We start from the raw sequence: 13,837 nt of genomic DNA on the forward strand, positions 1-13,837 counted from the left end.
TTATATAAGTCGCGAACGGATCAAAGCCAGATTGTTTGAAACACTGTACGGTTTGTAAAAGAAAATGACTATCTGCTCAGGTGCCACTATTTTTTCCATCAACTGATAAAGTCAATAATATCGAAACACTGTGACACCGATGAGGTTGGTACGCTTCAACAAGAAATACATGGAACATTTCATGCAGTTGTTGCCAAAGGGCCCTAAATAATCAACTATCTTCAATAATATCCATAAGAGAAACTGGCGAAGAAAATGGTTGTTATCTTTTTATTTGTTGTTCAAAAATTGCGCATATGCTAGAATATCTTTTTTCAATTGACGTCTCTTCATAACTGGAATTGTATCCCATTCTTTTTCTATGTTAATCGTACCCTTCAAATGTTTTCCGTCCACCTTATCTGCTTTAACCCTCTAAGGGAGAAAATGGAAAAACCATAATAACAAAGAAGTGTCAATTACAAATCTCAACAAGTAGTAGCATTGTAAGTAATTACTTGTTTACCTTCAACAGCTTGATGGTCTTGCATCCCTTCTTAAGGAGCATTTCTGCTGAACGCAACAGGTGTAACCCGCAATCATAACTATTCTTTTGCTTTCCTATACGAACTTTACGAACAAGAGGAGCCACCATTTCAGCATTCTTCTCTTTCTTGTACTTCAGCTTCATGAAATTGATAATATAATCAATAATACAATCATTATCTCCATTCAGAGAGTCAAAGGCACAGATTATTGACCTACTTGGAATTCAAAATATTAGCTCTTGGTTCTATGATAATCCGAAAAATATATGTACCGTTTATTATGACCCGGGAAAACTATCACCAGCAAAATCCAGTGAATCCTGGAGTAGAGAAAGTAAATAAGTAACAGCTACTTATAATGTTCAGCCTTATGACTTACTTTGATTTATTGACAGGTATAAGCCAAAGTTTATTTTTGAAAATATCTTTGTTGAACCAATTTCTTGTCGCGGTATAGGCATCCAAATTATGTCTAAAATCACAATAGCTCGTCGATAATTTGTTGAGATGCCGTTTGAACGATAATCAGCTACTTACCTTTCGGCTTGCTGTATCTTTTGAAAGAAAAAAGGAGAAGACACAACAACGTTCTGGGTTTTGTGATACTTTCGAACCAAAATATCTAAACCATATTCGATACAGACATCATTTAGCCATTTTTTGGGTTTAAGACGGCTTAAGTCATGCTTGAATAATTGTATTTTATTTGCATTTGTAGCCAAACTAAAAATGTAACGAGATTAGCGAAAAAAATATGTTAAAAATCCTTTTGACTAGCAAAATAAAAAGAATGTATACTTTATTAACTTACGGCTTTTTATCTTCCTTTTCCCCATCATCACTTTTGCCAGTTTCCTCGTCAGAATCCGCAATAAGGATGGCTTCCGTCACAGGGTTTCCTGACGCTTTATACACAATCAAAACGATAGCATTATATGCATTAGTCTCCTCAGTTTCAACTCTGCTAATTTCGATGATGTCTTTTTCTCATAATTTATACCCTTCATACTGTCCTTGTCTCCATCATTTACCGTTGTTGAAGATGATTCTTTGTGCTTTCTGGATGTTTTTCTATGCTTTTGAATCCTCTTTCTTACATTCTTTACAGCGCGTTGCAATCGTTTCGAAACATAAAAAAAAATTCCAATTTAGTCTTTTACTTTGTAAATTAAATGGTAGGTAGACAAACCTTCTTCTGGCCACTACTGTCCTTATTCATAAGAGGATTTTTTTCTTGCTTCATTAAGCATTGGTAAGCAGTTACATCGTCCTGTAAAGATGAATGAAAACGTACACATCGGATTTTAGTGTATATAGAATAAGGAGAAGCGAGGATGAACAACCTCACTTACTTGTCTACGCTTTTCATGCGCGATCATTGTAGAACCAGTGTTAGAAACAAGAATATTGGAAAAATTCGTAATCGCTGACTTCTTTTTCCTGTATGAGCTGCTCTCGGAAAGGCGAAGGCAGATAAAAGTGAAGGGTTACTATCTCGTGATGACCAGAAATTTGCTTGACAGAAGTATTTAGCAAAACTTACAGATTACGCGTTGAAATGTTAAAAGACTTTATTCCACCACGCGAGCAGCTTCAGCATGTTGACTGATTTTGATTCCTTCTCGTTCTCCGTGGAAAAAAAAAAAAGAGGTAATAACAATTTTGAAGAAAAAAATTCTCCACAAAAAAAAACCGAGACAGTTTAATGAGAAAGACTGTAACCGTATAAATTTATGGCTGAGCTGTGACGGAAAATTTAAAAAACTGTAACCTTGAAGTAAAAAATAAATAAATAAATTTCAAACAGCGTTCCATTGAACGGCTATAAAGCCTCACGCGAACCGTCTTTAAGTTCTCCTTTTCTTATAGTTAAGAATTACTTATTGTACGGTTTGCAGATAATTGATATTGCATTATTACATTTTTTATTACAATGAAACATCGTTAAGGATTACTTATTGTACGGTTTGCAGTGGTCAAAGAAGACGTTGGCAATATTACTGTAATGCAAATTGCGCGATCGAAACTCTTTAATTTCAGTCTAAACTTTAAATCTCCATAACAACCTGCTAATTTAGTGTCCGAATCTTGACTGTAAAAAATCAAAGATATCTGAGATAAAAAATTACTGGAAAGTATGAAATTTTTTGTGTTGCTAGATTCCTAATAACACATTGGTAGTTGATGATGTCTAATAAGTATCAAAACAATCAGCAGTGTTACGTCTTTTCTCTAAATAATATCTTATTTAAAGTGGTCACGTATATTATTCGCTGCGAACTATTAATGTTAAAATTACAATGAGGTTGCTTATATTATACTGAACCTTAAATACTACATCTAAATCTTTATTAACAGCTGTAGATTTTTTTACTTTTCATACATTTTTGGACAAAAATTCATGATTCAAGTATGCTCTAAACATTACTGCAACAAATTTTAGTTGCGTTTCGCGTGCAATATTATTACAAGCCTTAACATCAGTTGTCCGATTTATCTAACATCCATAATATTCTGAAGCCTAGAGCTTTGTTCTCTTTTCTTCTCTCCTTCTGTGGCTGCACTGTTATTTCGCCTGTTTAATCTTAATAACGATCTGCTCCAATAGTTCGTAATACAAATGTTCGGTGAAAAAGTGTCCTTATTGTTTAATAAGAATCTATTAAATGCTAAAGTTACAATAATTGAAATCAAATAATTGGAAAAAGAGTAGCATAGGTGTTCGGTGTTGTACATGAAGTCTTTGAGAAGCTCGCTATGTGATCAAAGCTAACAGTGTGTAGCAGAGTCGATAGAAACATTCGATGAAGATCGTCTTGGATTGTATGAAGTATCAGAAAACGATGGTCTTCAGTATTGAATTTACAACAATAAAAAGCAATGTAATAATAAAGGTAGAGAAACAACAATAGTTCAAAGAACTAGTAGACTTCTATCGCTTTTATTTCTTTTCCATGCGCTTACGACGTACTTACTCCTGTTGTACCCTCGGTGGGTTGTTGTAAATAATCCATCAGGGATTTTCTCACTGTTTCAGGTACATTCTCTTTATATACTTTTAATAAACGTTCAGTAGCTAAAGCATGTAAATCTGAAGCATGACTGACTTCTTCGCAGTTAAGTAATTTACTGGCACACTAACGTAATTTAAGGAGCAGGCACACATGACAAGAGTTAATATCAATAACGTCATGAATAACGATAATACTGCAATTTACCAAATGCAATCCATATAAGGCTCTGACATTGTCCTTACATAATTCCAACACTTTACAATAGTGCTTCATAGCCAGCTTCATTTGATTTAGCGTATATAGAATATCAGCATATTTTAAAATGGTGATATGATTGGAGGGTTGGAGCAACATCATTTCTTCACAACAATAACTGGCTTGCTCATACATATATTTCGACAAATAGACATCGCATAACTCCAACCAAGCTTCGTGATCGTCATAATATGTATCAAGATATTTCGTTAAGGCTTCAATCATGTTTGCATCGTCCTGTTTAGCTTTCAATAAAGCAATTTGGCGTTTTGCAGCCAACTGGTTGATGCAAAGCAGCAATCTATTATTCAGTCCGGATATCACTCGACAGTGCATATTGAACAGGCTGATTCCTTACCATATTGGTATCATCCTCTTGTAAAATACTATCATAAATTTGTTGCGCTTCTGCTAAACTTCCTTTTGCTTCACATCGCATACCGAGTAACCGACGAAATCTAAGAGATTTTTCCGTAAAACGTATTTTCAACTTTTCGATGCAGTAATCAGCTAATTCAAAATCTCCAACGTCGAGGGCTGCTATTGTCATTTGCTCGTAAAATGGCCAGACTATGTTTTTCAAATAAACTGTTAACTTCAATTCGATAAGTGTTTATACTGGTTAGAATTGTACCCTGATCGCCGAGCTTCGATGTATACTTTTCGTTGATAAGCTTGGCTCCTAGCTGACATATTCTTTCAGATGAGCGTTCATTTGTCAAACGATAGCGTTGCAGCTCTTCGATTGCTTCAGCTTGGTCAAATCTGGACATTAAAACCTTTTTATACAATACAGCTTTATAATAGGTGAATTAGTACGTAAGATAATAGTGTTTGTTTCGATTTATAGCGTCTTTTTGAAATTGCACGTCAAAAATGCAGAAATAATGCTGCTGCTTGCAGTCACAAGATCAATATTATACTTTGCCCTGTCTGCCCTGAGTCATTATTTTGAATGATTTCCAGCAGGTTTTTATTAGTTCGTTTATCAGTAAGTCTAATATGCTGTTGAATGATTGACGTTTTCGTGATCGATAGAGCCAAAGGTTCCTTTTGAATGACTTATATGAGTTTTAGTTATCAAATCTAGTTTTTCTTTTACGTTGACTTGTTTAAAAAAGGCAAAAAATCTTTAACATCAGAAACCTTTGATTGGAATATCCGTTACATGCTCCGCTTCGAACTTTTTTTGAAAAAAAAGCCTATCTTTTGGTTTTTTTTTTTTTTTTTTCTGCAAATTTTTTACTTCTTTACCTTTTCCTTCATTCATTATCTCATCTTTTCTTCATACACTAAGAACCTAAGAATATAAGAGCCTTAATCATTAGCTTCTTAGTTTACATCAGTTGCAATTATGTGTGCTTTGAAAACTGGTAAGAGTTGGAGAACACTTCTTCTATATAAGTTTATTCGTAACTCAATTATTTTTCGACTATTCTTTGACATGTTACAATTTTCGATTTGCTAAATCTGGTTGCTCACACTTGATGGCTGCAGAGAACATGTGTGCTCATTCTCGGTAAAGTGAGAGTTTTATTTGCGCATAGACAATGTCTTTACCTGTCCACAAAAATGCTAACATTCTCTTTTTGTAGATTCCATGATAAGAATAGTAACTTTATTACTTTGACAGCAAATAATCATAACAACAACGATAGAGAAGAGCAATCTGTATCACCAAGTCTAAGATCCTCTACTACAGCATCCACATCCTCAGAATGCTTGCTAACGCCGCAAAATGAAGCAATCCATCCTTTTGATATGGCAATCACTTCCGCTTCCAAAGATAACAGTGAATCAGTTACAAATACATCAGATCATAATTTTAATACGAATGCACTGCAAGATTCACTTTTGCTATTATCTCCTACCTCTACCAGCACAAACACTTCACCAAAGCGGCATCGAGGATCATCTTTTTCTTCCTCGTCTACAACAATTGCTAGAAAAGAATCTTCCATATACCCCTCTGTTAACACATCTCTATTATTGGCAACCACAGCAATCAAAAGTAACATTTATGATATCTTAAACCATCGTCCACTACCTCAAAACAGTAAAAGTATCAATAACAATGCAACCACGGCAGCTTCAAATATTTCTAGATATTTACCACAAAACCAGGCAGTTATTACAACACAGGATAACTGGAGAATTAGCATCGCTAATAATAATGCTGACCGGTTATTATCAGGTACAGATGCAACCAGTACTTCTGTGAGCACAAAAGCAAACAACCGCTTTATTGGGAGACATATATTGGATTTTATTGCACCAAGTCATAAAACGCTTCTCCTCGAAAAAATCGTTAAAAGAAGAGAAGAAGAAGACGAAAACCGATACACAACCATGAATAATCATTTACATGGAACTATTTTGATATGTGGTGACATTGTAAGCTATACCATAACACTGTTTCATGGTCTGTTTTGTATTTCCATTTTGACATTTCGGCTTTATAGATTCCGATAGTTAAACAGGATGGTTCCAAGTCTTCTGTTTCCTTATGGCTCAAAGAAAAAAAGAGCGAATCCTCCTCATCGACTATTTTTATTTGGATATTTGAAGAATTAGTTCAAACAACGTTCAAAATCAAATTGGACGATCACGACTGCATAATACCATGCACTGCTAGTTCCAAGGAAGAAGACACTGAAGATAGTGAAGATGAAGAAGATGACGACGATGATGCAGATGCTTTTCAGTTTTTATTAGGATATTCAGCGTCCTCCTCTGCAACAGATTTTTTCAGTCAACCTATTCAAAAGGTCTTACCGCAGTTTAATGCAACTACTTCACATACACAAACAACGACTACTAGTGGCAATAACGGATCACAACAGGATAAGTTTTTTGGATGTCGTACAAAACACAATGCTTATTTCCCTGTTATGGTTACTACTACCACAACCTCTTCGGCCAGCCACAGTAAAACACTTCGTATCACATCTATGCCAACTTTGGCAGACCTTGTTACTGTCGATCGCGCCACGCATGTTATTTTATCTTGCAACCCTACATTTGCCAAACATTTGTTCGGTTATGATGATGCCACGATCTCGCTTGTGCAGAATGAGAATGTTACAATGGATAAGATTATGCCAGAATTCTCAACGTTAGTTCGTTATTTGGAACGTGATGAGCTCTTATTAGACGATGGTTATGTTTTAAACAACACGATGTGTCGTGACATTCTACATGCTAATGACAGTAGAATGAAAGGCAACAGCACTTCTCCCTACCTTACTGTGCAGCACCGAGATGGAACACGTTTTGAAGTTGACATACAAATTAAATTGGTCGATAAGTCAAAGTATGCTTTATGGATTACATTCGATCGTGATGTGGTGCTGAAACGATATGGACATGCTACATCCTATATTTGTAAAAGACAACAAGCTCAATTTGAGAAAGAGCAGGTTGAAAAGTCTACTAAAACCAATATTATTCGTGCGAAATCTGTCAATGTACCCTCAATGAGCAAGTTGAACAGCAACAAGAATACCCAGTTACAGAGGAAAAGATACATCAGAAAGCGGGAGGAAACTAGCGTGAAGAATGATGAAATAACAAAATTAAGCAAAAATGTAACTAGTTATTCGAGACCTTCATTCAGTCCTAGTTCATCTTCTGCTCAATCTTCTACGCCATCATCGAGCTATTCGCCGTCAGCCACCCCTTCTCCACCTTCCTTGAATCGCCACCGTTATACCAGTAGTTTCAGTAGTATGAGTGTTTTCCAAAGCAGCAACACTAACAGTTCTACTACTGCATCCTCGACAATATCATCATCATCATCTTCTTCCTCTACCAAGCTTAACACTACTTCCGCAGTATCAGCAGCTTGTGCGAACAACGATACAATCTGGCCACGTGTAGGAGAATATTCTGCGCAAACACTGAAAGTGAGCATTAACGATTATGAAATCATTGATGAACTTGGTCAAGGCGCTTACGGCTACGTTAAGCTGGCTTATCTTAAACGAGATCCCACAAAAAAACGCGTTGTCATTAAATACGTCATCAAATCACGTATCCTCGTTGACTGTTGGACACGCGATCGTACACTGGGCCTCATTCCGGCTGAGATTCATGTTCTTCACACGCTTCGCAAAATCCCTCATATCAACTGCAGCGACATGCTGGACTATTTTGAAGACGACGAACATTATTATGTCGTGATGGATTTGTATGGTGCGGGCATGGATCTATTCGATTATATTGAAATGAACGAACATTTGAAAGAAAAAGAGATCAAATCGATTTTTAAACAAGTGGCATTGGCGGTGGCTCATTTGCATGCACATCAAATTGTACATAGAGACATTAAAGATGAAAATGTCATTCTAGATATGAAGGGTGGAGTGAGGTTAATTGATTTTGGTAGTGCAGCCTATGTCAAGCAAGGACGACCGTATGAGACGTTTGTGGGTACATTGGACTATGCTGCGCCAGAGATTTTGCTAGGTCAATCGTATGCTGGACCACCGCAAGATATTTGGGCTTGTGGCACCTTACTGTATACCTTGATTTACAGAGAAAACCCGTTTTACAACATTGAAGAAATTTTGGATAGAGAACTAAGAATACCATTTAAATTGTCAGAAGGTAAATGCCACAGCATAATTACCTTTTTGGCTTTGAAGACCTTTACTAACTCTATTGTTTGTTCTGCATTAGAATCTGTTGATTTAATTAAAAAAATGCTGAATCGCGACGTGAACCAAAGAGTTAACATTCAACAAGTATTAGATCATCCCTGGCTTACGACAGATTAAGTTGCTGTTTTCATCGCTGTACATTTCATTAATACCCACTCTGTATTATTTCCTCCACTTTTGTGTGTCTTTTTTTTTTTTTCTTTTCTCTGTATGAATTATTTATTATTTTTTGAAGCATTTCCGTGTATCATTAAATTGTATTGCATAAAGTGCCTATACCAGTCTTTGACTCACTATAATTGTCGTTATCTGTTATATTTAAGGGGAATCTTCCTTATGCAGGAATTCGCTGAATATGCATCCGGCAAAACAGCAGTAAAGACCACCGACATGCATAAAATTCCTTACTTTCCTTCACATTTTCAAATTCTTATCTTCTTTTCCTCCATCTTCCATCCATGTCAGTCACTCCAGAAGAGCCGAGCATTTCTTCCAAACTACAGCAACACATTCTATCAGCTGAAATCCACAACAAAACTTATCTTAAATCTCATCCATGTGGTTCTACAACTTCTGCTGTATCTGATGATAAACTGATGAAAGCGAAGCAGATCTTTCAGAGCAGCCAGCATCATTATCTCACCGAATCACAATTTTCGAAAGTAACCGAAGTATGCCAGCTTCCGTTCTACATGAATATAGCCTTTTTTCAAACTGCATTAGCGTTTACCGACAGTAACAATATTGGTAGTGCTGGTAGCAATAGTGATATTAGCATGACTACTACATATCTAAAAAGACAAGAAAAGGAGTTGAGGCAGGAAGACGAACAAGCGACTGAAGCAGCAATAACAACTGCAGAAAGCGATAATAATGATGCATGTGACCAAAATGTAATCAGTTTTCCTACTTTTGAGCGGTAAAACTACATTTATAGATAGACAAGAGATTATTTAGATATACAGATGAGGTATGCCTCCTAACAAGCCTGTTGAATGTATAGCTGTTGGTCTTACTTGACAGCAAAGTGCAAAAATGATCAAGAAAGACTTTTCTTCAATATCCTGTTGTTGCAGCGTACAAATAAAGGCACAAACGAAACCTATCACCATTATTTGATACCAGAGGACTTTTTACCGGTGTTGGAAGGTTTGTGACCTCCTATTATCGTTAAATTAACATTGTTTATACTGCTTACCCACTTTCTTAATGGTTGTCTCTTCCAAACAGATATCATTTTTAATCATCCAGCATTACAATTTTTGGTTGAGAATCCAACATTCCAAGAAAAATATAGTACAGTATCTGCATTAAAACGTCGTTTTAATCATGAAGCTTGACATTGCGTTTAACGTATACAATATAGTTGAAACAGTCATTTGCAGATTATTTTACGACGCTAAATGCCCTTTGGGTAAAATGAGCTTCACGCACTACCGTAGATGCAAATTTACAGAAATGATTCAGCGACTTACGCCCGAAACAGATTTGAATACAGTTAAGTGACCCTCTTCCTTTCATTATCTGTATACTCGCAATAACACCTTCGAATGTGAATCCTATAGACAAAAGATTGCTTTAGTTATAAACACTTTTATGTACTGTATTGCAAATTCTGGATGTTGGACGAAGATCATGATCTGATCATCAATCAAATAGATCTGCAGTCCAATTATAATGACGGTGTGTTACCTACCAAAATAGTACAACAAATTATGCAAAACGGTCAAATACCTGCATTCAAAAGAGTAGGGCAGAAACCGTCAAGAGAGAAAGCCTTACAATATTTTGATTTCATCTGTAACGATTTGAAAGGTTCCCATGGCCTAAAAATATACAAAAATATATGGAAAACGGTAACACTCTCTATTGCCCATATATAGGGTTCTTTTTATCAGAAATCGACAAAAGCACGCCCGTTGCAATAGAATATTGGTCTGCTCTACAGTTTTTAAACCATGTTTCGTTTCAATAACTCACCTTCTACTTGTTGGTTTTCTGTAAAGGTTTCGATGTATGGATAGTGATGGAGATGGCATCATTACTACTTTTGATCTGCTTGAATACTGGGCCGAACAAGACAGACGGTATATATGCCAAATACCTCTCTTTTATAGTTTGAATGTGCTGTTGACACGTTTGTTTTGCCGATAGCCTACGAGCAACCATGCTGGATTACTTGAATGAAGAATATATTCACTTCGATGATTTGATACGCCAGATGTAAAATAATTGCTATTATGACATAGGCGTATCTTAGTCTCCAAATCGACTTATATGCTAAATTCTTGTTCTTGCCGCAGGAACGATTTGATTCTACCAAAGACACCTGGACAGTTTTGTTTGAGCGACCTCAAAAAGAATGGCATAATAGCAGAGCGATTCTTTGATACATTTCTCAATTTAGAAAAGTTTCAGTTACATGATAGTAGCCAAAATTTAATTCGAATAAGTATTCAAGCAGAAAAAGAGAAAAGAAGAAGACAGCTTTTACTGCTTCAAACGCGGAAAGAGAAGGAAGATGATAGCAGTTTGGATATCATTTTGCACCATCAGCAGACTGCTAATAATAGCAGTGATATGTATCTTCGTGATAAGCAAATTCAACATTATCAACAACAACAAATGTTCGAAACCTTCATATTGGGAAGTTGGTCTGACTACGCCGAAATAGAATATGAATTATTAATCGTGGATGAGGAGCAATGTGAATCCATTACAGATGAAAACAATTTTAGTAGTTTTGATAACTGTAGTAATTCGTTATTAAAAGATTGTCAAGACATCAACAAAGAAGAGGAAGAAGGAAAAGAGGCAAAAGAAGATGAGTATTGCTATTATCAGCATCATGCAATAACAAGGAAAGACGAACATTTGGTGCTAAAGATTATAGAAGCACCAACAGCAGATAGTAAATCAAACACCACAACCTACATGACGAACCTCAAGCAAGGAAAAGTGCTGTTTAAAGATGCTGACAGTGGTGATAGTGCTGGACCTGAGCGCAAGCGAATCTGGCTAGCATTAGAAGACGAAAGTTCTTGTTCTTTAACAGCAGAGACCACACGCATTGAACAAGATAAGGGAAATTACAATGACGATGATACTATCCACAGTAGTAATAGTCTTTTGAAAGGTTTAATATGGCCGACTATCAAGGAGTCTTATTAATGGCTTCAAATGTGAGTAAAATGATTAGTTTATTATCTTGAGATTTTGTAAAGCGATCCATTCAATTAATCGATGAACTTCTTCATGTTTCTGTTACGTATGAATGGTATAAGCCAGCGCGTGAAAGTTTCATCATGTTCATAACAATTAGAAAACAATAAAGTTTATACTGCGTTTGCTACTTAATTCTTGTCTTAATCAGAGGACTCGTCAGAAGACTCGTCAGAGGAATCATCGGAGGAATCATCAGGGGAATCGCCAGAGGAATCGTCAGAAGGATCATCGGAGTCGCTACTAGGATTGGTTACGCTATCGCTATCACTTCCAACTTCAGAATCGTCATCTGAAGAGGTAGAGGATGTGTCATCAGGAGTCACTTGCTTTGTTTTTTTGGACTTTTTAGTAAGAGCCTTCATCTCTTTTTCCTTTTTCACAGGGGACACTATCATGAGTCAGAACGCTTTCAATATCTTCTGTTTGAATATCAGTTTCTAATACAATTTCCTCTTACTCTTGAGCGCACTCTTTTGTTTGGGTTCAGGAAGAGTCTTTGTCTTTTTTTTAGATGGAGAGCTAGGCTCGTTTCTAGCCTTCTTCGAGGGCGAAGCGTCCTCCTTGATAGGGGAGCTAGGAGTAGATTCTCTAACTTGCTTACTTCTGTGCTTTCTGGTGTCTTGAACCAGTTCGGCATGTTCAGGGTGCTTCTTGACATAAGCCTCAATTTCCTTATCATATCTTTCACGGTCTTTTGCAGCTATATCGATATAATGCTAAATTCCAATACACATATGAAACACTCGTCATGTTAGAAAAATAAAGCTCAGTCATCTCCTTCCTAGGCCTTCACTACCTTTTTCTCTTTATCAGACATATTCTGCCACTGTTCACCAAATTGTTTGGATTGTGCGATAGCATTGCTCTTATTATCGGTTTTATCTTTCTTACGGGCTGCTTCCATATAATGAAAGAAAGAAGAACGAGGTGGAATAGGCTCGTCAGGGAATCTCTTTCTCTTCTTTTTGGCGACGGTTTCGCCAGCCGGACTAGAAGAATTTGCTTGATTGACAGAAAGCACGTCCATGCCCTGAAGAATCAAATAGGCCAATTCTGCAAAATTTTGACCGATGTTGCCAAGAATCTGCTTTATCTATAAGTTATTGAAAGGATAAAAGTGAAAGGAAAACGCGTAAGTTACAGTCGTTCCTTTTTCTCTGTATCCTGGCTGTAACGCAGATGGCTTCGAAGGGCGATAATTACCTTCACTTCACGATCATCGTTGGTGTTTATGGATTTGGGAGCCATGTCGAAAAGTGATGGAAAGAAAAGAAAAAGTCGTCATTCTTCTGTCCCCACTAAATTTTCCAATTTGAGCAAAATTGTATCCCCTTTTTTCTTGCCAAATCTAAAGGCATCTTGACTACATTTGCTATCTATTACAAAGACATGAACAAAAAAAGCTCAAACTTATAATATCTGAATTATTAAAATTGTGGCAATTCATAAGGAAGCATCCTTGATGTTGACCATACAGGTGTCTTAGTTTGAACTTCATAACACAACAAGTAAGTCAACCTTGACAAAGACATAAGCCGCAACCACAATCATAAACAGAGAAGCTTGAGGCTAACAACGAAAAATTGTTTTAAGGTGGACGTTATTCGAAAGCAAGGCTTATACGATATTGAGGAATGCAAGAATTTCGTGTGGGGGCATTGATTTCTCAATAATGCCGTCGTTCATCAAAAAGTCGACAGTTCTTATTGGCTGCCCCTGTGTTCTGTTTTCGGCGGGTCGCTGAATAAGAATTGCAAGATACGCTTTTTGAAAATGTAGGCTTATAAATTGAGACAAAACTGAATAAAGTCATTCAAAATAACCACAAGCCTCATGCTTTTTTGCAAAATGACCGACTTGTGTCTCCCTTGAATAGTATTGGAACTAGAGTGCTACAGGCGTATAGTTTTATCGCATCCACTTGAACAGATTTGTTTATGATTTAGATTGACCCCTTGCTATAAGCAGTATATTTATGAAATGGGAATTTCAAGGCAATCAATTTTTTTTAAAGACATGTATCATATACAACTAAAAACTCCAGTATGAGTTTGATGGCAGAAATAACCATCGAATCCCAAGCGGAAAGCAGCAATTAGCGGTGCTACATGGTTTACTGAAAAAGAGTACAAGGTTGAGGCCATTATCGAGTGTA

At 36.4% G+C, this 13,837-nt stretch overlaps 5 protein-coding genes across 5 annotated transcripts; 2 read left to right on the forward strand and 3 right to left on the reverse strand.

Moving 5' to 3' along the window:
• Positions 1 to 270: 270 nt before the first annotated feature.
• BDF20DRAFT_911859 (uncharacterized protein) lies at positions 271 to 1,906 on the reverse strand (the record flags this gene model as incomplete). The annotated part of the gene is made up of 8 exons (XM_053083885.1): positions 271 to 414; positions 506 to 740; positions 907 to 999; positions 1,065 to 1,250; positions 1,339 to 1,432; positions 1,528 to 1,627; positions 1,717 to 1,797; positions 1,880 to 1,906. 8 exons carry the CDS (start codon positions 1,904 to 1,906, stop codon positions 271 to 273), a joined length of 960 nt encoding a protein of 319 aa, XP_052936809.1.
• A 1,529-nt stretch (positions 1,907 to 3,435) lies between these two features.
• On the reverse strand, positions 3,436 to 4,899 carry BDF20DRAFT_861901 (uncharacterized protein). Its single transcript, XM_053080592.1, has 4 exons — positions 4,431 to 4,899; positions 4,155 to 4,366; positions 3,746 to 4,075; positions 3,436 to 3,664 (listed from the first exon to the last, which is right to left on the reverse strand). Exons 1-4 carry the CDS (start codon positions 4,567 to 4,569, stop codon positions 3,488 to 3,490), a joined length of 858 nt encoding a protein of 285 aa, XP_052936810.1. The 5' UTR covers positions 4,570 to 4,899; the 3' UTR covers positions 3,436 to 3,487.
• A 151-nt stretch (positions 4,900 to 5,050) lies between these two features.
• BDF20DRAFT_861904 (uncharacterized protein) lies at positions 5,051 to 8,643 on the forward strand. The gene is made up of 5 exons (XM_053080593.1): positions 5,051 to 5,169; positions 5,294 to 5,315; positions 5,392 to 6,190; positions 6,259 to 8,404; positions 8,477 to 8,643. The coding sequence occupies exons 1-5, from the start codon at positions 5,151 to 5,153 to the stop codon at positions 8,572 to 8,574; spliced, it is 3,084 nt and encodes a 1,027-aa protein (XP_052936811.1). The 5' UTR covers positions 5,051 to 5,150; the 3' UTR covers positions 8,575 to 8,643.
• Positions 8,644 to 8,915: 272 nt separating this feature from the next.
• On the forward strand, positions 8,916 to 11,628 carry BDF20DRAFT_911862 (uncharacterized protein; the record flags this gene model as incomplete). The annotated part of the gene is made up of 9 exons (XM_053083886.1): positions 8,916 to 9,376; positions 9,461 to 9,606; positions 9,688 to 9,753; positions 9,824 to 9,954; positions 10,023 to 10,257; positions 10,341 to 10,392; positions 10,464 to 10,544; positions 10,612 to 10,680; positions 10,761 to 11,628. The coding sequence occupies 9 exons, from the start codon at positions 8,916 to 8,918 to the stop codon at positions 11,626 to 11,628; spliced, it is 2,109 nt and encodes a 702-aa protein (XP_052936812.1).
• Positions 11,629 to 11,822: 194 nt separating this feature from the next.
• Positions 11,823 to 12,930, reverse strand: BDF20DRAFT_834286 (uncharacterized protein; the record flags this gene model as incomplete). Its single annotated transcript, XM_053078724.1, has 4 exons — positions 11,823 to 12,070; positions 12,140 to 12,398; positions 12,479 to 12,775; positions 12,886 to 12,930. 4 exons carry the CDS (start codon positions 12,928 to 12,930, stop codon positions 11,823 to 11,825), a joined length of 849 nt encoding a protein of 282 aa, XP_052936813.1.
• Positions 12,931 to 13,837: the final 907 nt, after the last annotated feature.

This window comes from Mycotypha africana, assembly GCF_025528875.1.
Source record: "Mycotypha africana strain NRRL 2978 chromosome Unknown BDF20scaffold_4, whole genome shotgun sequence".
In the NCBI taxonomy this organism is placed as follows: domain Eukaryota; kingdom Fungi; phylum Mucoromycota; class Mucoromycetes; order Mucorales; family Mycotyphaceae; genus Mycotypha; species Mycotypha africana.

What these genes read in the sequence shown, in the direction of transcription:
- BDF20DRAFT_861901 (XM_053080592.1), bottom strand. Translation starts at nt 4,569, where the DNA reads ATGTCCAGATTTGACCAAGCTGAAGCAATCGAAGAGCTGCAACGCTAT. An exon ending in ATCGAAGCTCGGCGATCAGG is followed by an intron (nt 4,367 to 4,430) that starts GTACAATTCTAA and finishes TGAAAAACATAG; the next exon opens with TCTGGCCATTTTACGAGCAA. An exon ending in AAGAGGATGATACCAATATG is followed by an intron (nt 4,076 to 4,154) that starts GTAAGGAATCAG and finishes TGCATCAACCAG; the next exon opens with TTGGCTGCAAAACGCCAAAT.
- BDF20DRAFT_861904 (XM_053080593.1), top strand. An exon ending in AACATGTGTGCTCATTCTCG is followed by an intron (nt 5,316 to 5,391) that starts GTAAAGTGAGAG and finishes CTCTTTTTGTAG; the next exon opens with ATTCCATGATAAGAATAGTA. An exon ending in ACCATTTAAATTGTCAGAAG is followed by an intron (nt 8,405 to 8,476) that starts GTAAATGCCACA and finishes GTTCTGCATTAG; the next exon opens with AATCTGTTGATTTAATTAAA.